This window comes from Temnothorax curvispinosus, unplaced genomic scaffold, assembly GCF_003070985.1.
Source record: "Temnothorax curvispinosus isolate PA1 unplaced genomic scaffold, ASM307098v1 QBEX01013732.1, whole genome shotgun sequence".
Lineage (NCBI taxonomy): Eukaryota > Metazoa > Arthropoda > Insecta > Hymenoptera > Formicidae > Temnothorax > Temnothorax curvispinosus.
Genome location: NW_020223512.1, coordinates 89,976 through 109,990, shown reverse-complemented (window position 1 = coordinate 109,990; position 20,015 = coordinate 89,976). Strand labels below are relative to the sequence as shown.

Below are 20,015 nucleotides of genomic sequence, written 5' to 3'. Positions count from 1 at the left end.
AGGCGGTGCGGACGCCTTTTTTGATAGGCGCGCAAGTTCGGGGGGGAGGGAAGAAACGTGCATAACCGCGCGATATGGGAGCATGAAGAGCGAGAGAAGCAAAAGAGGGAGAGAAAGAGAGAGGAGACTGATGCGAGACGAGATCGTGCGAGACGAGAGACCGACCGGTCTGTCGGTCGGTTGGTTCACAAGCGAGATGGCGAGAGGAAAGGAGCAAAGAGGAGGCGAGGCGAGGTGGTAAGAGAGAGAAAGAAAGAAGAAGAGAGAAAATAAAAGAGAGAAAGAGAGAAAGAGAGCGGCAGGCAGACAGTCTCGTGAAAGTAGGAGGTGCGTGGCACGCATGGCGACGCAAACACAAGGCGTGGTTCGAAAGAGTCTCGACCCTCTCTCCGGTCCTGACACATCCGCACTCCCTGGTACACCACACGGCCCTCGTGCCGGTGCGTGATGCCCACACGTGTTACGTCATGCGAGCATAACGCGTGTCGCCGAAGGTGCGGAGAAAAGAGGCGGACGGTGCGAGGAGAAACGAAAGGAAGGACGATGGAGCGCGAGGTAGGCGCGGGGAAAAGAAAGATCGAGTTGGTGATTTAAATGAATGCACTTCCGAGCGAATTGCCGCGTTCCGGTGAAAATACGTCGGGTCGAGTACCGCGAGAATAATATCAAGAATTGCGGATAGACCGAGGCGGTGATTTAAATGAATGCGTTTCGGAGTACCTTGACGAAAACGCACGTAAACCACGGTGTTTCGGTAAAATTATAATACATTGACAAAAATTTCACGGGGCTTAACGAAAAATCCACACTGAAAAAAAATCTGGTTGAATTAATTAGACAGTGGTAAATGAACGAACCAGATTCTTCCAATTAATACAACCAGAATTTTAATTATGCAACCAGAATGCCTGTTAATTCAATCAGATTCTGGTAGATTCAACCCAGTATTTTCTGGTGGAAAATGAACCAGATTTTTTTTCAGTGCAGAAGCGGAGAAGATCCAGGGGGTGATTCGGACAAATGCATTTGAGATATCAAATCAGATATGAAATTCGCGTGGAAAGTTCCGGTATCGAAAATTGCGTTTCCTTATCTATGATTGTATCTACAATCTATACCTTATAAATTGAAAGTCTAAATCGAAATAATTCTTATTTCAAGATATCGATACGCAAAAATATAGTCTGCTAATCGCAGTGATCGACATGTTTTTATACGTCTACGTAAAATTAAACTCGACAAAATATCGTTTTCTTCAAAAATCTTGTTTGCTTGGAGATCTCTTAGATCTTCAATGTTAATCCTTAATCTCTACTTACAAACGCAACACGTATCATATTCAGACTGCACAGAATTAAAAAAAAGCCTATCAATATTTAATAATAGATCGATTTTGAATCAATGTTCTTTGAAACCTTTTCTATTCGTGCTTCATCACGATCTCAAGTTCCCTACCGAGTCTACGATCGAGTCGACGCGACTGCGGCATCGCAGCTTCTCTCATTGCGATTCACGCGCGATTTCCTTAATCGTTTCAGGGATAGCCGTCTCTAACGCGGGAGCCGGTGGCATACCGGTTGGCATTGCTGTGGCGAGGCAGCGATTGCAGCATCAAGAGACTTCGACGTCTATGCGCAATGTGTCCTTAAGTCATCACACGTCGCATCACGCAACGAGCTATCATCATTTCCAGCCGGACAGCCTGGGTAAGTTTTTCTCACGGAGATATATCGCGCGGTTATGAAACTCTATTCTTGAACGCGATGAATGAAATCACGAGCGTTGGAACATTCTTACCCGTAACGTAAAATCGACATTTAATAATGCGAATATAATACACCGTACTTAGAGGCCCGTGCTGGAATATGTTAGAATTATGCTTCTCGCGAGCGTGAAAGAGCAATGCAAAAAGCGCATAATGGAAGAAATATTGCGATTTTTTTACAAAAATGTGAATTCTTTCGCTAATAATTGCGTTGCAATGTAAAATTGTTTGCAAGGTCGTACGTTCCAATAACCGTACGATTGCCGTTTTTTATATCGAGTATAATGTCGAGTATCTAAAAGAATTATTATATGACCAAATATTAGTGTTAAACTTGGACAAACTTGTACGCTTTTACAATATTTTTGTTTCAGTTGAAAGGATATCCCTTTCGAATGAGCATACTCCCCAGTTGCATGCAATACACGGTTATCCAATTACGCAGCATATTCTCGTAGCGCGATCGTTCAAGTTGCAACCCTAAAGCGAATATTAAAGAGAGCTCGCTTAGATTTGCTGGTGTATATTCGAAAATTCATTGGTCGCGATTGAAAAATCTTTAATATTACATTATACTTTCCCAATTTCCAACTTTTCTATATACTTATCGCTTTCAGTATTAATGTCGCGGAACGAACGATTTTACCTGCATCGTCTCATATCTTGAGCGTAATTTATTGCGAAAAAATATCCGCGCTATTACTGCAGCCTGCGGCTATTATTTTTATGACGATACTTCTTCGAAAATAACGCCTTCGACATTGATAGAAGAGAATGCAGAGATTTTGCGTAGATTCTAAGTAATGGACTTTTAATCGGTATAAATCTCTCTGAAACTTTTATCAATACAACAAAATTATCAGTATACGATCTTTTTGTTTCGATACCCTATTCTTACGCTTAGCTATATTATCTTAAAATTTGCAGAAATCTCACGATTTCGATATTTGTATCTACTTTATAACGTAAATTTAAAAATTTGACCGACCATACCCAACAGACGTTCGAATTTCGAACTTTTCGGACTAACGCTCATCTAATTTCTAATTTGCATCTAATCTACATCTAATTTCTCTAATTGCTAGCTTTTATTGTCATTTGGTGGAAAGGGAGCCCCGTCTCTGTAGCTTAGAAGCTTCCCTGCCACCGATGACTACTCCCCTCGATCTCTGCCGATCTTTAGTAGTGGATGAATCCCGATGAACAAGCCTGGGTCCGTTGTAGGTTCCAGCACGGCCATGGCGGTAGGCGGCACTACCCTGGTGCACTGCGGAGGGCCTGGAGGGGAGGATCGTGCGGCCCACCTCGCTGCCATTCCCTCCGGGGCTCTCGCGCCCTCGCTGAGCCTGAATTCCAGTCTGAATTCCAGCCTGAATTCCACCCTGGGCAGCATCGGTGGCGGACCGGCAGCCGCGGCCGACACAGCCGCCGCTGCTTGGCCGCCCACACTGTGGCAGTATCCGGCTACGGCGGCCGCAGGTGGGTAATCCGCGGCCGAACGTCATTATAAGAATAATAGAGCGATCTATGCAAAACCACCCTCAACCCCGTCAAATTAAGCCCGAGAGTTGAACGAAATCTGCGATCGAACGAAATTTCATACCTCGGGATAGATAGCTTTTTAGCTCGGGATAGATTATAGTTAATTATGCCGACATTCGAAAGTCGAGATGATTGGGGATTAACGCGCGAATTAGATTTTACGCGAGAAATACGAAACTGCGAGATAATTACGAGTCTCTCGGTTCATCGATCGTGATGAAACTGTTTTTGTATAAAATTTTGTTAATGCTAATAAAATCATACTTGTTCTGTACCAACACTCCTCCGCATACTTACTTGATTATTTACCGAAGTAAAATTTAATGACAGACTGGCGCGCACCAGTGAGAAACGCATCACGGAGTATTTACCTATACGTGAATGCAAATTCGCATAATGTTCATTTTTTACGACATAAGCGGGTCGCATGCATCAATGAACAAAGGTTCCGAATTAATTAACATCTCGCGATGTGTATATATATATATCATATATGCGCATCTATCAGCACGAGGGATTAACCGGGCCACTAACGAGCGACCCTACACAATTTCGGATCGAATTCACCCCTCACGCTGACCTCCCCGCTCCGGCCTCGCTGACCGAGTGACATTTATCCAAATAACGCTGAACTACATCGCCCGGTCTGCAGCTCGCGCGCGTATTTTCGCACCGTGTAAATCATTCACTCATACCCGTTTAATTTAATTCGTCGCTCGATGGGCCTTCGGATAGAGACAAAAATTCACGCGTTAAAGCATAGAAGTCGCAGAGCCAATCGATTTTACGCTCTTTGCATATTTAAATAATAATAGTGGTAATAGTAATCTCTTCGTGAGCTTGGACGAACGAGAATTACGATATAAAAGGTTACAAAAAGGTTAAACAAAAAGAATGTCTGAAAGAAGACTCAGAGTCAGAGATATTCTTTAAGCTTTTATAGTGAATTATAAATATAATTAAAAAGCACGTGTAAAACAATCGAAATTAATGTACGATTTCATGGAGGATGAGAAATTAATATTGCTTTTACAGCGATGCCAACGGAGCCGGTCGGCTTTCCGCAGATGGGTTCCGGGCTGCAAGGTGGATTACAGTTAGTCCGCGATCCAACGACCGGACACATTCTCCTTATTCACGCAGCGGGTAATGCGGAAACACGGTTTCTAAATATATCCCTTTTAACGCGCGAGCGGCGAAAATCAATTTTGCATTTTTTCCCCCGTTCCGACAGAACAAATGCAGCAGGCTCTGGTGTGGCCGAATTACTCGAACCACAACAGTAACGTTGCACCGCCGCCACTCCTATTGCCGCCGCCTCCACCCTCGATACAGCTTCTTGGTGATATCGGCGGCGCGCGATTAGTGCTGACTGAGAACAAAAGGAAACAACAAAGCGCGCTGCCGATAGTAAAGATCGAGACGGAATGCAGCAACAGTCCGACAACCATAATCAGTACGTAAGACCACTTTTCTTAACAGAGAAAGTTGGGGACAAAGAAAGAGCTTTTTTTTTTTAAGAGACACGAATATAGTATGGTAGTTATGAGATTAGAAAAAAAAGTAACTTAAGATAAGATACGATTTGTTTTAACACTTAAAATTCTGAAAAGTTTAAAAAATTCCACGCTACCTAAAATGAAGTAATACGAGTTAAGATTAATTCTTCCAAATTTTTGGAAAAAATAACCGAGCCAAGTGATCAGTAGTTGGACATACTACTGGTGCAGCGAATCGTTCGGTTATATTTCATACGTTAGACAGCCGCGTTAAGACTTTCCTCAATCTTCCGCAGCGTCCACCGAATCGTCGAAGACCGCCTTGCAAAGCATGACGTCCATGACAGGCGCTCTGGTACCGGACGCAGCCCTGGTTACCACGCTGCATTATTACCCTCAAGCGCCGGCGCTGGTGCAAATCAGCCAGGCCGAGCCTACCACCACGCACTGTAGGTCACAGGTAGGTAACATCACCTTTCACCAGGGTTTAAACACCGTGCGCGCCTGTACCGAGGCGCGCGCGCGCGGTATGCAGCGCGCAACACGAATTATTGCGCGACCGACCGGCTAGCCGGCCGGCCGGCGCAATATCTATGCAGATAGCGATGCAAATCGGGTTTGCCCATGATTAATACAATGTGCCACAACGTTTCCACATTATGCGAATGGCTGGACCGCGCCCGGAGTTTGACGTAATTACCGCTGCGCACTGCACCGTATACTCCCCCTCTCCCGTTCTCACCCGAAGGTCTTTCTCTTTTGGTTTTCCTCGTGTAAAACAAATCTAACGATATATCTGCGCGGAACAATAACTAAATCTTGACTTTAAAAAATTGGAAAACGCTGTCATACAAGAGTGTATGAAAAAAAATTTTCGACGTCTTTTTATTTTTATTTTTATTATTTTTTTTTTTATAGTACTTTTATGCACGAGAAATTAGAGAGGACTTTAATAATAATAAAAAAAGAAAAAGAGATTCTTTGAGACTACGAAAATATAAGAATAAAATTTTCGCAAAGGCCACGTCGCCGGTCTCGTGTCTGACACCACCCCCGGAAATACCGGCGACGATTCATGCGATCGAGCCATCGTCATTCGGGGTTCAGGACGCCTCGAATCAAACCGACGCGCCCGAGGACACCGAGGAGAAGCAGGAGGCTCTCGTGAAGCAGGAGCAGAACCTGAGTCCCTGCCAGGTCGTGTCTCAATCTACGGGGACGAATCTAGCTGCCGCGAATTTCGAGATCGTGCCATCGCCGACGGAGAGGATCTGCAACGTCGTTCGAATCACGACGACTACAACTACGGTGAACCCGACGGTATGCGGCATCGTAACCAAAGTGGACAAGGCGGAGAATACGATCATCAACATGGCCGATTGCGCCAAGTACTCGGCGAAAGATGGGAAAGGTCACGCGAAGACGATTGAGCACGATACTCGCGATGACGAGGAAGCTTGCAAGGGCGACAAAGTGCCGTCTGTCTGCAGTAGGGGCAGCAGGCTTGGTACTAGGATCATCGAGATCACCGAGGAAAATTGTGATAGCTTCCACGAGAACCTGGAGTTCTTCGCAAGGAGAAAAGACGTAAATCAACGTGATCATCGAGATGATTATTCCAAGGACGAGGAGAAGTCTCTTGCGCAAGAAGCCAACACTCATGAAAAGGAGGTAAGCTTTCAATTATTTAACATTTTCTATATACCGTAATTTTTTTATAACTCGTTCCGCTCAGGACATCTTCTGGTGTAATATTTAGAATTGTCCTACTTTTCAGGCCGAATCGAAGATCATCGATGCTTCGGAGAACATTGAAATTCATCGTCAAACATGCTCCAAAATATCAGAACCGCCGATCGTCAATGAGACGAAGTCAAACGTAGCCGATTCGACGGAGTCGCCGAGAGTCAATTGCGAGAGTTGCGACAAGAACCGAAATACCTCGAGCGGCGAAACCCGGCCTCAGATCACGGTTAAGTCTTTCGACATGCCTAATATCGATTGCGACGATCAGGAAGTGCAACAAGTAGCTATCAAGCAAGAGGCCGACGACAGCTGTTACGAGGTGTGCTACGATTCGTCTCAGTGCGAGCCAACGTCCACTAGCGAGAGATCCAGATCCAGTTGCGAGAAAGCGTCGCAGGAAGCAACGAAGAGACACTCGGTGGAGAAGACTCACCATCCGGGCATCGAGAACGTGGTGGAGAAACTGAAGAAAAATGCGGCGGCTTTGCAGGAAGCCGCGCTACCTAACACCCATCAAAAAATCGAGGAGTCCATGGAAAGATCGAATGTAGAGATTGTTAAGCCGCGGAGGTACTCCGAAACGATACCGAAAAAGTTGCATCTTCTAAGATCATGCCAGAACTCTCTGGACAGTAGCACAATCGACACAGAGATCTCTTCCTCGCAAACCGCGATGTCGGAGCAGCATATCAGAGATCAATCGGGACGACACTCGCTTCAAAACAACAGGCATTTGACCACTAGCGACACGTCCGGCAAGTGCCCGCTTAACGAGAATAATAACGACAGCAGGAGCAACAACAATAACATCAAGGCGTTCGAGGATAAAAAATTGCTAGCAAAAAATGAGAAGAATGATATTACCGTCTACGTTAAGCCTAAGACTGTCTGGCGGTGCGAGGTGCAGCCATTCGGGAAACCCAATGTGACTCGTAAATCCGATCACATTGAAGACGTGTCTTCGGAGACGATATCCAGGGTACAGAAGCAAAAGCCAGCCATTGATGTGAGTGGTCTCGAATTGCTGTCAAACAGCATCGAACAGTTGGAGCAACGAGTCGGCCAGCCGGAGCATCAACAAGTAGACACGGACGTCGAGAAGTCGCCTGTTAAAACCAAACTGATAAGTCAGCAGAGTGAGAATAATAATAATAACGTCGGCAGCCCTCTCGGCTTGCTCTGCGCCCTGGCCGAACAGATTATGGAGGTGGGCGACAAGGTTCCCCGGAAATTAAACCTCGAAAGTTCGGAAGAGATCTCGCACGCCGGTAGATTACTGCTGAATCTGGGCAGAAGCGGCTCTCTCGAGAAAGACGAAAGCAAAAGAAAGTATATTGAGACTGACGATCACCGTTCCAAGCGATTCAAAATCAACAATCACGAAGAGGAAACTAAGAATGCATCGCTGAATTATTACGAGAAAGATATCGAAGAAAGGACAACGGAAGTTAACGAACGAACACAGGAGAGTGCTCTGAAATCGAAAGAAAGTACTAAGAATATCGATAATTTCTCTGAGGAGAAAACTAATAAGATCACTGATGAAAAAACTATCGACTCGGAAGAACAATCTCTCAATAGAGCCGATGAAGGTTATTATTTCAGTACAAAGGCCGCTAAAAATCTCCAAGTTCTCTCGGATACAACACCTAATAATTTACAAAGTGATGACGCGCTTTACGATAAGATCGCGAGAGAGGACAACCTGACGGATTCGGAGGGTGAAATATTCGAATCGAAGGTCCTGTCTGAACAGTTAACGAGCTGTGAAATTAGAAATAACAAGCGTAAACTATCCGTCGACGAGAGAGACCCTCACGACTACAAAAACGCTCGAACAAAGTTAGAGGCGAAGAAGTTCATAGCCAAGAAAGGAAATTGCGATAACGAGGACGACTGGCCGAGCATGAACGCTACGGAACTTGACATGAGAGTCAGGATGGCCGACATTCAAAGACAATACAGAGAAAAACAGAAGGAGCTTTCCAAGTTGGTTCCGAAGAAAGATGACAAGAAGATCTCTGGCAGACCGCGGAAAAAGAGTCATTCTTCCACTAGGTGAGTGTAAATCAAAATAAAAAATTGTGTAATACAGAGAACTCATTTTTAATACACGTAATCTATTTTGAGACACGAAATATAAGATAGCAATTACCTTTTTAACAAGTTTGATAGATATAAACACAGGAATAATAAACTTCTTCGTCTCTAAAAATCGATTAAATTAGAACACAGTGAATTTACATGTTAATTTTATTTCAATCTGAATAATTCGAAATTAACAATTTCTCCAGTTCTGATCACGGGCCATTATCATCGCCACCCGCGTTCGATCTTATGACCTCTCCGTCGCGAAAGTCGCCCTCGAGATCACCAAGATCACCGGAACCTGATAACGCACCCTCGCCGTTAGCTTCAACTGTTCTGACCATGCCGAGGTGCAACGTGAATCTCGTGAAACTTGGCGAGCCCAGAAGTCATATAAAACTTTTAGACAGTATACCCAGTATTCCGATACCAGTACAGCCGGTGACGTCGCCGATCCCAGTGTTACCTGGCTCCAGCAAAGCAACACCAGAGGATGATGAGAAAAGCACAGGAACGGTACTTAGATTATCATCATTCTAGATCTTTTTATTTACTAACGTATAAATTTTCTTGTTTATTCATTTATTTATTGTTATTTCAATCTTATTATTAATACGACAAAAATGTGGCAAAATAGAAGTGTTAAAAATGTGATTTTTTATTTGTTTATTTTTATTTTCTATCTTTTAGCTGGGATACGACACGTCGTCACCAGCACCGACTGTCACAGGCTCGACTTCTGCTTCCAAGAAGAGGAAAGTGGGACGACCGCGAAAACTCACGTGCACTTCGGGCAGCGTCAGACACTTGACGGAGACAATTGTGGCTAAGAAACCTAAGAGCAAGAGTTCTCTAGTGGGTTACGTATTATCTTCAAAGAACAGACACTTACAAACGAAGGTAATTTGTTAAGATTTATTTTTTATTAATTCCTAAATATCTCCCATATATTATTGATTTTAATAAGTGCAATGCCGTCCTTGTTTTCAGCAATGCATAAATAATAAAACCGGCTATACCCCGTTGCCATTCAAATCAAGAATCTCTTCCCCGAAGCCACAAGCTAAGGTGCAAAAAGTTACAAAAATGAAGGCAAAGCCAGCAAAGCAAACTCCGCTGCACAACAAAAACGTGATCAGCTCGATTATCGCCGAAAAAGCAAAGCTAAGTCAGGAGGTGAAGCTTGAGAAGCATAGCGGTAAAATAAAACCGAAACTGAAAGCAGAGGTAAAGATGAAAAATTGGGAGGATGACGAAACCGACACGATACAACCCGAAAACGTTCCGCCTAAAGAAGCCGTAGTTCAACAACCTGTCAAGGTAATAAAGTCATTGCTACACTTTTTCGCACAATTTCGCAAATAAATCATTTCAAAAGAATTAGCAAGAATTTTATAAAGTTAAAAAATTTCTAGTTTAAAAATACCTAAAAACTTTTATCAAAAAATATAAATTAAAAAAAATTTAAATAATTATTCTATAAGTTCTTGATGCAAATATTAAATAAAATCGCACTTTCAACGAACATAAGTTACATGTACGATTTTTAATGAGTTACGCCTTAATGCACACACTTGTCATTTTACAGATAGAATTGACAAAATTAGCAAAAAACAAGTAAAAGGGACAAAACATTTTTTAATCATAAAATTTCACTGTATTAGGAGACGTCGATCGAATCTGCAGAACAGTCGGAAAAGGAACTGGAAAGATCATGGCATGAGAAGTCGAAGAAGAAGAAACGGAAATCTAGTTCGTCGCAGTCGCCGAATCGTGATAAGAAGGAGTCTAAGCGGCGTAAATCCCTGGAGTGTAAACAATGCGCCAAGGCAGCCGCCGCGAAGACTTCCGAGAGCATTGTCAATCGGTGCAAGCTGACGTCCGCACATCTGGCCATCGATCAGCTGCGAGTTCTCATGGCGATAGGCGGTCTCTTCTACGCGGGCAGGCTGAGCGCCGTGCAAGCGCCCGACGTTTACGCTATTACGCTGGACGGCGAACGCGGTAACAGACCGCATATTCATTCCAGGGAGGAGATCCTGAAAGATGCGGTATGGTCGACTTGACATTTAAATTCTGCCAACAATATCGACTCATTTAACTCGTTACCTTGTAACGAATCGCACGGATCAGAATCCAAATTTAACAAACACGAGTCTGATACTCGTGGTGTCCCACCAATGTCCTGGCCAATTATGCAATCGTTACAATAGACCGACATAAAACAGTCAATTCTGGCATAAACACGTAAAAAAGATCATAAGGCAACGAGTTAATACGCACAAAAATGTTGATATTACTAACACAAAAATAGGTTGGTTGGTATTATATATTCACAGACGAATTATACTTATTTATACTTTATGAGCTGTCATTGACACTTTGATGTTTCCGAAATATTAACAATATTTGTTAATACTACATATTTACCAAAATTTTATTCCTCTTTCATGACATAAGAGAGAAATATATTGTCACAGACAATTCTATAAAATTAGGATAGCTCTTAAAGACTCAAAATTCTTCTTGTTCTTGCTCAAGATTCTTTAAGAAGTGATCAAACCAATTTTTTACGACAGGCATCAAAATTTTACTATTCACTGATTACAGTATAATTCGTTTTTTTAGCTTTCTGGTATTTACTTACGTGTTCGTACGTGTATTAAAGAAATAACTCATTCTTCATTATAGAGGGGAAATAAGAAATGTTTATAATAAAATATTTCGAGATTATATAATAATATTTTATCGCGTAGATTGTAGAGGTATGTCCGACTTCGACGAAAGAGCTACCACCCGGTACAAGGCTATGCGCGTATTGGAGCCAACAGTACAGATGCTTGTACCCGGGCACTTCTGTGAAACCTATGATACCTGATCCGCAACATGACGAGAAATTCGTCACCGTGGAGTTCGACGATGGGGACAGCGGTTTAATCGTCTTGGATGACATCAGACTTTTACAGCCTAATTATCCTGTCGTTGGTATGTGTCTCACGTATACGTATCTTTACGTCGCTCGAATCAGGACTCGGATATGATAAAATATGATAAAATTTATCTCTTACTTATTTTCAATTTTTATCTGCAGTGTACGATCCGAATCCTCTACTCTCACTGGGCAAACGACGACGACAAACGTCAACTTCGGAAGACAAGCGTTCAACGTGCAATCAGAGCGTTCCATTGAACGGTCAAAGCGTTCCGTCGACGTCCCGGAGTGCGACGGCTAGCAACAACAGCTTCGCCACATGTCCCTACGTTTCTAACGTAGAATTGACAAACGGCAACGAATGCGCCGAGGCGGAGACCGAAACGAATGTCGACACGAGCAGTACGAGCGGCACGGAGTACAACAAAAAGAAGCACATGAAGAAAATAAAAAAGAATAGGAAGCTACTCGAGGCTCAAGAGGGCAAGAAGAAACACAGAAAGCATAGGTCCTGTAAAGAGCATCGAAGGCATAAGCACAGAAAACATCGAAAGCATAAACACAGACATCATGGTAGCATTGGCGACGCGAATAGCATAAGGTACATATATATTATCATAATCTGTTGTATATTTATATGTGATTTATATTTTACATCGCAAACTATCGTAGATGAAGAAAATTTTATTTATAACAATGTGTGCTGCGCGTACAAAGAGAATATAAAATTTAAATTTAAATATAATAATAACATTATAATTTATAAGATTCATTTTGAGTATGAAATCGTATTTAAAGTGAATCTTATAAATTATAGATTAACCTTATTTTCGCTCTGAGCTTATCAAATATCTTTAGCAGAAATGTTGAAATGTTTCTTAGCAATCGAGAGAACAGCTGGGAGCAGAGGAATGAGGAAGAAACAGATTTTCCGAATACAAGTTTCTCCGCTATCGAGGAGACAAGGTTGTCCGAAGAAGATGATGAAACTGAAGAATCATTAATAACTACTCAGAAAGACAACGAAGCTCAAGTGGAGCTTGAAGAACCATTAGAACCAGTTCAAAAAGATGACGATGTTCAGATGATATCAGAACCGTCGGAGCCCGTTCAACAGACTCAACCAGAACCTGAGAAAGAAGAACCTGTTCAGCAGACCCAGATAGAGTCCGAACCATTAAAACCCGAAATTAGCGATGAGACTCAGATGGAATCTGAAGAAATCTCAGAAGAGGTCCAGGCAAACGACGAGGAGCCGGAGGAACCGACGATAGAACCAGTCGCGAAGAAGTTGAAGACACAGCCGAAGGCATCGACGAGCCGCGCCTCGACGAACCGTGCCGCGGCTAATCGCGGCACTTTGAACCAAGCTTCAACGGTTTCGGCAGTTCGCGGTACGAATCGCGCCTCGGTGAATCGCGCTTCGACGAATCGCACAACGACGAATCGCGCCTTGACGAGACACGCTTCGACGGTAAACAACACCTCGACGAGTTCTGGCACAACGACGAGTCGCGCCTCGAAGAATCGCGCCGCCAACCCGACAACTGTGGCCACCAACCCGTCGAATCCCGTCGAGACACCCAGTCCGATAGCGCGCATGTTGCCTAACAAACGCCACTGGAAATGGGCGAGCAGTAGTCGTGTATCTGGCGGAAATCAATATTTCACCGCTATACGACGCGGCAGAGAAACGATAAACATAGGCGACAGCGTATTGTTTTATTCCTATCGAAAACCTCACGAGAAGCCTTACATCGGCAAGATTGTGTCGTTGTGGCTGAACCAGAAATTAGAGATGAGAGTCAGATCCCAATGGTTCTACCGTCCCGAGGAGCTACAACCGCCTTGCAGCCTAAACCCTCCGGTAATTTTTCTTTTATGTATTTAAGCAAGAAACTTAGAAGAAGTATTTAAGAAACCCTTAGCGTTTGAATTTTCAGAAATATTCTTCTAAAGTTTTTGATCATTCTGTACTGTCATATCGGATTAAAGGCAAAAAATCACAGATATAAATTTATTTTTGCGCTATATATCAAATAAATTTTTTTTACATAAGAAAAATATATTTATATGATTTTCTGATGTCATAATGTAATATAGTTAGAGTAAATGAGCCTTGAAAGTGGAAGAAGTATTTCTAAAAATTTAACTCAATGTGTACAATTATAAAAATATATTGAGTATTAAAAAGATCTCAGTGAACACAACATATGTCTCAAATCGGGACATAAGACATCATATTATGAGAAAACGTCTTAATGATGTTTTTAAGACGTCATATGTCCCGATTTGAGACATCCGCGTTGTCTGGCATTGCAAGAAATAATTCCTCTATTTTTAGATATCAGTAAATTCGAATAAAAGCAACTGGTAAATTTGTTTATTCACAGGGCGGCCTGTTTGAATCGAAGCACAGCGATTCGAACGACGTGCAAACGATTTCCCACAAAGTAATGGTGCTACCACTTGAAGATTATAATAAGATATTGCAAGCGTCGCACAGACATCAAAAGGGTTACGAGGACAACGATCCTTATTACTACTACGCCGGCTTTTATACGCATCCAACGGTAACTTATGCACCCGGCGTTACGGCTGTTCTAAATGAATGAGAACAGCTTAAGCTGACGATTAAGTTAGCCGGAATTACTTAATCGCGGTCAGCTAAACACAACTCTGCGAAATTTTCGATGCGACAACCGTTTAAAATGAACGGCTCTCTTTTATTGCGGAGGAAGACAAACTCTTGGAAGCTTATAGCCAATATGCTGATAGAAACGTAGGCGATACGTTACACGCAAGAGATGAAATTATTTCTCCACATACGTCCTTATATATTATTGCGAGAGCGTTGCTCATTAAGTCTACAAGGCACAAGCATTACTTCATTCGCGAAATACTTAACAAAACGATTGTTCTTCAGAACACAAAACTTATTTACCATCTGACGGTTAAATTTATTTTACCAGACTCGAAGGGTCTTAATTTCTTCATTGATTAATAATAGCATTATTTCATCTATTTTTTCCGTCGCATTTCTTATGCAATATGAAAATGTCTTTTCGTCGTATACATGACATACGATTAAATATTTCATCGATCTACTTAAGATCGTTAAAAAAATTCAAAAGAGCATATTGTCCTTAAACGCGCACGCGACCTAAAATGGTGTAGATTGGCGAATGCAGGCTTCGTAGCCTGCAACTTTTAAAACTCCATAACAGGCAATACTTGTGCCTTGTTCAAAAATTCCTCCCATTGAAATGCGATCCGACTGCCGTTCGGTTTCTGTGAATTTCCGAATTGTAATTACGCTTACATTTTGCTAGCAGGAGAGAAAGAGAGAGAGAGCGAGAGAGATCGAGAGAATGAGAGAATGAGAGAAAGAAAGAGAGAAAGAGAGAAAGAACGAAAAAGAGATGGATCGATGCAATAATCACACTAAGTGGCATTAAACGCAGAAGTGATCGATATAAAAAGTTATTTGCTGTACATATTGTAAATATGAATTTAAGAACGTGTGTCTAACACTTGCGTGCACACACTCGTTGATGTAAATCGCGTTACAAAAGCGGTAGATTCAAGTTTATACAGCTTAAGTTTTAAGTCGTAAGTTAATGACCCGAGTAACAATAACGTTTCGATATTTGAATAACAAAAAAAAAAGGGGAAGTACACACTATTTTCATGTTCGGAGAGTCAAATTTTTTTAACGAAAAAATCAATGGAAACAACGTACGATAAATAATGATAATGTAACTTGGCTAAAAGACGAGATGAAGATATATGAAGATGATATTCGAGTCATTCTTTATAGGGATATACAGCTTTTAGAGAATTTCACTCGATTTGTCGTAGTGGATCGATAACGAACACGAGCATGTGTCGTGTTTTTACTTCGCTAATCGATATATCTTCTAACGCGTTTATAGAATAGACATTTGCATACCTTGCGATGCAGTCAGATGCTTTGACCTGAAATATCGCGGATGTAACGAGCAATAAAGAATTAATCCCATCAAAGCTCGCAAGAAAATCAATTATTTAAATAACAGGCTGTACGCTGAGTTTGAGATAGCGCCCGAGGGATAGAGAAACCCGCTACAACGATAGAGAAGTAAAAACGTTAACGCTAAATTAACTGGAGGAGAGAGAACCAGACGAATTTTCTTAATGAAGCTTAACGAGATGTTAAGATATTGAAATGCAAATTTACGGTATGCATCGGATAACATAGCGATAAGCTTCCGTCGAAACGATAGTAAAGGTATAAGTAACCTTTACTTATAGGGATTAGGGTGATTCGACGATATCGATTCGTATTAGAGCTTATGTAAATCTGACTCGCAAGACTCGGGCCTAAATGATTGAAAAATGTACTTACAAAGAGAGCTCGTGATACGCGACTTATTGACTCATTTTATAGTTTACGAATAGAGAGCAGATAAACTTTAAATAGGTAAGTGAGAATGCTTGTTGAATTATAAAGAAATAAACCACGAAGTTGCTCCCGCAGACGCGCAACTATATTTAACATAATCCGATAACTGTAGAGTATAAATGTTATATAACTGAACCCGAAGTCGCATGTCACGTGCTCTTTGTTAAATAAAAATACCACACTCGCTTCTTGTACTATTTTCGCTTAAGTGTCAATATGTCAATTAGCTTGATAGTATTTGTTTTTCCCTTTCCCTCTAATAGAAAGAAATTCTGATATACAGACGTAGTGATACGAAATAAGGTGCTATATGTCGAAAGATAATTTTTTTTTCATAAAAATGAATATATTTAATCGAAGAAATTCGAAAAATATCGTTCCTTTTTGTTTTTTAATTTTAACAACGAATCGGAAAAATTAGTTAATCCTAAAGGACAGTTTCTTTTATGACGTCCACTTTTAGGTATATTCACGCGCAATGCGTTACGTTCGGTAATGAATGCGGCAAACACCGTTTGCACTTTCAGTAATTAGAGATACATAATTATCGTATCGTTAACGTATTAACTCTTCTAATGTTGTGAGATTTTTTTACGCTGAAGACTATTGAAAGAGTTGAATTACGGTCAACATTTGTGAGGCAAGCTCGCTCCGTTGCGAGAAAGATACGAAACGAAAAATATTCGCTAAATTAAAAATAACAAACTAATAACGTTTGCTAAAACAGAGAGGTGTATAAATCTCAAAACATAAAATTTAACATTTGGTCTTTATGTGTTTGCAGTTATATTTACTCGCCCTCGGAGCGTTTGTCAGTTACTTTTGACAATGGATGGATGAGATTATTCGTATGAGAATATACAATCGAGTTTTAGCAGAGTACAATTCCCTAATAATAATAATAATAATAGAAACGCTTCGATCGTAGTTTCTCATCTTCTCCATTTGCCGGGATATTTGGATTTCGCTGAGGTAGATTTTCGGGCTGACCGAAACTCTTGAAGACTCTTTTATAGATATAATTTTTAGAGCATTTTATGTGAGAAAAAAGTTTAGTGTTATAGAGATAATAAACGATCCTTCAGGCAGTCGATCAATTTTCCTAAAAAATAAAAAAGTAAAAATTTATACACAAAGTTAACGAAATTATAAATTTTCTTATCGCGACAGCATGACATTTTAATTGCATAAGATTTACAGGAGATTCAAAAACGCGGCAAATGAATAATAGACGTGGATTAATCGACTTCCAGAAGAGATTCAGTTTTTTTGAATAATCATAACACGACTTCGTCGAAATTCCGAGAATGGTCCGGCGAAGTTTTATCGCATTTTCTCGAATAAAACCTGTACAGTACAGAAAGAACATTTCCGAAAATCGCTATAGCGTGTACTATAATACTATAATAATACTAGCGTAGAGAGCCCTTCGAAAATTAAACTGGTAGGAGTGTGAAGTACAAACTGAAGACACAATAAATACGCGCGCGAGTGATACGGATAATCGAGAAACCGAAAAAAAGGATTAAGAGGTACTTATATGCGTAAAATATGGTAAATTTGTTTTCTGTGTAAATATTATACCTAATAGAATGCTCCGTTGTGTACATATGGCGCGCTGAGACTGCGCGGTGTTTCACGCCGTGTCGCTTTTAAAGATATTTTTGACGGTCGAATTTGATCCATTGTATAGAACACACGATTCAATCATGTAGTACGTAAAAAAAAATATAAATACGTGTGTATAATATATAGTATTTTTTCATGAAGGGTCGCAACGAGACGACGACGACGACGAGTCGGCCAGGCTTTTTAAATATAATAAAAAGGGAAGATTTTAATCGTGCCGTTGACGATGCACCAGTAAGCTTCCGTGAGTGGTTACTGAATGTCTAGACAGCGATTGGGCGGACGTAATCAGGCCTTATCGAAAAACCTCTAGAGCATTGGCCCTAAGAACACCGAGATCGGCCGAGCAGCGCTTTTACCTTTCAGCTTTTCATCTCGACTTTTCGTGTCAATAAAAAAATGTTACAGAGTAAACCGTACAATTATTTTCTGTCTCTCTCGTAAAAAATGCTTAAAAATGTATGCTCGCGGTACGCATATTTAGAAGCGTGTAGGTCGCGGATTTGCATATGGTCGATACCATGGCTACGTGTCGCCGGAATAACTACCCCTTCGCAGTAACTATAGTCGTCAGATAAAAATAAAAAGATCCTGAAACAGCAGCTGTGCAAAGTGGCCCGCCTTTCTCCGCTTGGGTAAGAGCGTATAACCGATAAGGAGCTCGGTGTTCTCGGGGAGGGCTAAGCGTGGATGATGGTGGTGAATTATACGGTACCTTCTCTATGCGCAAAGAACGCGCAACGAGTCGCAATCTTTTTACACGCTTGTAGTAATATTATAGCGCCGGTTATTAATATTTTATTAATTACCATTAACCGCGAGACGAGACGTAGCACTGTGCGAAATATATATATATATATTTACACGTATATATTTTATACAGTGCTATATACACACATCCGTTATATATTCTGAATATTATATATTTTTACTGTGTAATTATAATAAATTGCTATACAATTACTAATTCAATCCTGAACGCGTAATTCACCTACACAAATTAACGGGTCAACATTCGATCCATTCGAAATTGCCATGAAAATGGAAATTCTGTCCATCAGCTGGTCTGGCTTTCCGACGTGCCGCTTTTGGACCGCTGCTGCATCCGCGAACGTTACGAGATTAGCGTTCGCTTTTCGAGGTTTTTGTAAATATGTAATTAGATCACAAAAAGAGAAAAAAGGAAAGAGCGAAAGAGAGAGAAAGAGAGTGTGTGAGAGAAATTAGAAATATTGATGTTTTCGATGTTCGATCGTTCTTTCTATACGACACGTGATTAAAATTCGTCTATAAAACCCTCCGCTTCTCCCTGTATCTTTCAGAAGACGGGGAAACCAATTAATATTAATAGATCTCTAAATATTGATATTCCGCGTCTACTTATCTCGGATTTTGCGTGGAATCAAGCAGTGATGGGAATCCAAACGTTTTCGAGAACTTTTATCAACATTGAAATACAATCAATACGCGTTCTAATAAAAATCGGAAATTTAAGAATCTTTATCGCACGATTTCCATCTAGGATTTAAAAATCGGACGTGAATTATGTCCCTCACATGATATCACCCTACACATGAATTATTAATATATTTCAATTTCGCGATGACAATGAATTATATCCTATACATGATATTGTTAATATATTTCAATTTCGCGATGACACTCCCATGTCATTGAATAGTAAAATTCGTATGATGTAAAAGTATGATTTGAGAATTACAGTATACGATTAATACTTTGCTTAATTAGTTTTCTACAATTTTCTACTTTTAAAAACAAATTCTTGTATTTTTGAACGATATCTGAATATATGGAACATTCCACGCTAAATCAACCGAGAATTTTTCTCGACCATTTTTTATTTGGCTAAAATTTTTTTGTGTTTTCATACTAAATGAAAGTAGCTACTATGATTTTTTTTAGATTTTTATCTCTACTCATACTTAAGTTATGGATTTTTTCAAAAAAATGCAGTTTAAAATTTCAAATGCCTATAACTTTAAGAAGAAAAACGATATTGTAAAAAATGAAGTAATCTTTTTTTTTCGTTTTTTACTGTATTTTTTGAATAAGATATTGAAAAAATTTTGAATAGACAATATCCGTTTTTTTTTTTAGGATTTAAGTAAAAAATGTTTTTTTTCTCAATGCGACCGTTTTGATTTTTTTCAAAAAAATCTTACAAATTCTAGACTTAGTTTCGAAATTTTTAATTGATAAAGATGGAATTTCAATAACTTCGATTTTTTAAGACTTTTTCTTCATTTTTTTCGAAAATAATTGTTTTTAAATAAAATAAACTACCGATGGCTATCAAAAAATTTGATAAATTTATAAACAGCAATCCTGAAATTTCGATCTATAGATAAA

The 20,015-nt window shown here is 40.4% G+C and overlaps 1 protein-coding gene across 3 annotated transcripts in view; it reads left to right on the top strand.

The window, feature by feature from the left end:
• LOC112463899 overlaps nucleotides 1-17,766 on the top strand; it is a 48,352-nt gene extending 30,586 nt beyond the window's left edge. For all 3 annotated transcript variants that reach the window (XM_025030583.1, XM_025030581.1, XM_025030580.1), the window contains 15 exons: nucleotides 1,539-1,706; nucleotides 2,990-3,244; nucleotides 4,343-4,453; nucleotides 4,542-4,763; nucleotides 5,103-5,266; nucleotides 5,827-6,477; nucleotides 6,584-8,610; nucleotides 8,847-9,156; nucleotides 9,331-9,540; nucleotides 9,631-9,960; nucleotides 10,305-10,691; nucleotides 11,397-11,625; nucleotides 11,732-12,173; nucleotides 12,455-13,439; nucleotides 13,966-17,766. In XM_025030583.1, coding sequence (XP_024886351.1) covers nucleotides 1,539-1,706; nucleotides 2,990-3,244; nucleotides 4,343-4,453; nucleotides 4,542-4,763; nucleotides 5,103-5,266; nucleotides 5,827-6,477; nucleotides 6,584-8,610; nucleotides 8,847-9,156; nucleotides 9,331-9,540; nucleotides 9,631-9,960; nucleotides 10,305-10,691; nucleotides 11,397-11,625; nucleotides 11,732-12,173; nucleotides 12,455-13,439; nucleotides 13,966-14,187 — 6,713 coding nt within the window. In that variant the 3' untranslated portion in view covers nucleotides 14,188-17,766. The remainder of the gene's footprint in view (nucleotides 1-1,538; nucleotides 1,707-2,989; nucleotides 3,245-4,342; nucleotides 4,454-4,541; nucleotides 4,764-5,102; nucleotides 5,267-5,826; nucleotides 6,478-6,583; nucleotides 8,611-8,846; nucleotides 9,157-9,330; nucleotides 9,541-9,630; nucleotides 9,961-10,304; nucleotides 10,692-11,396; nucleotides 11,626-11,731; nucleotides 12,174-12,454; nucleotides 13,440-13,965) is intronic.
• Nucleotides 17,767-20,015: the final 2,249 nt, after the last annotated feature.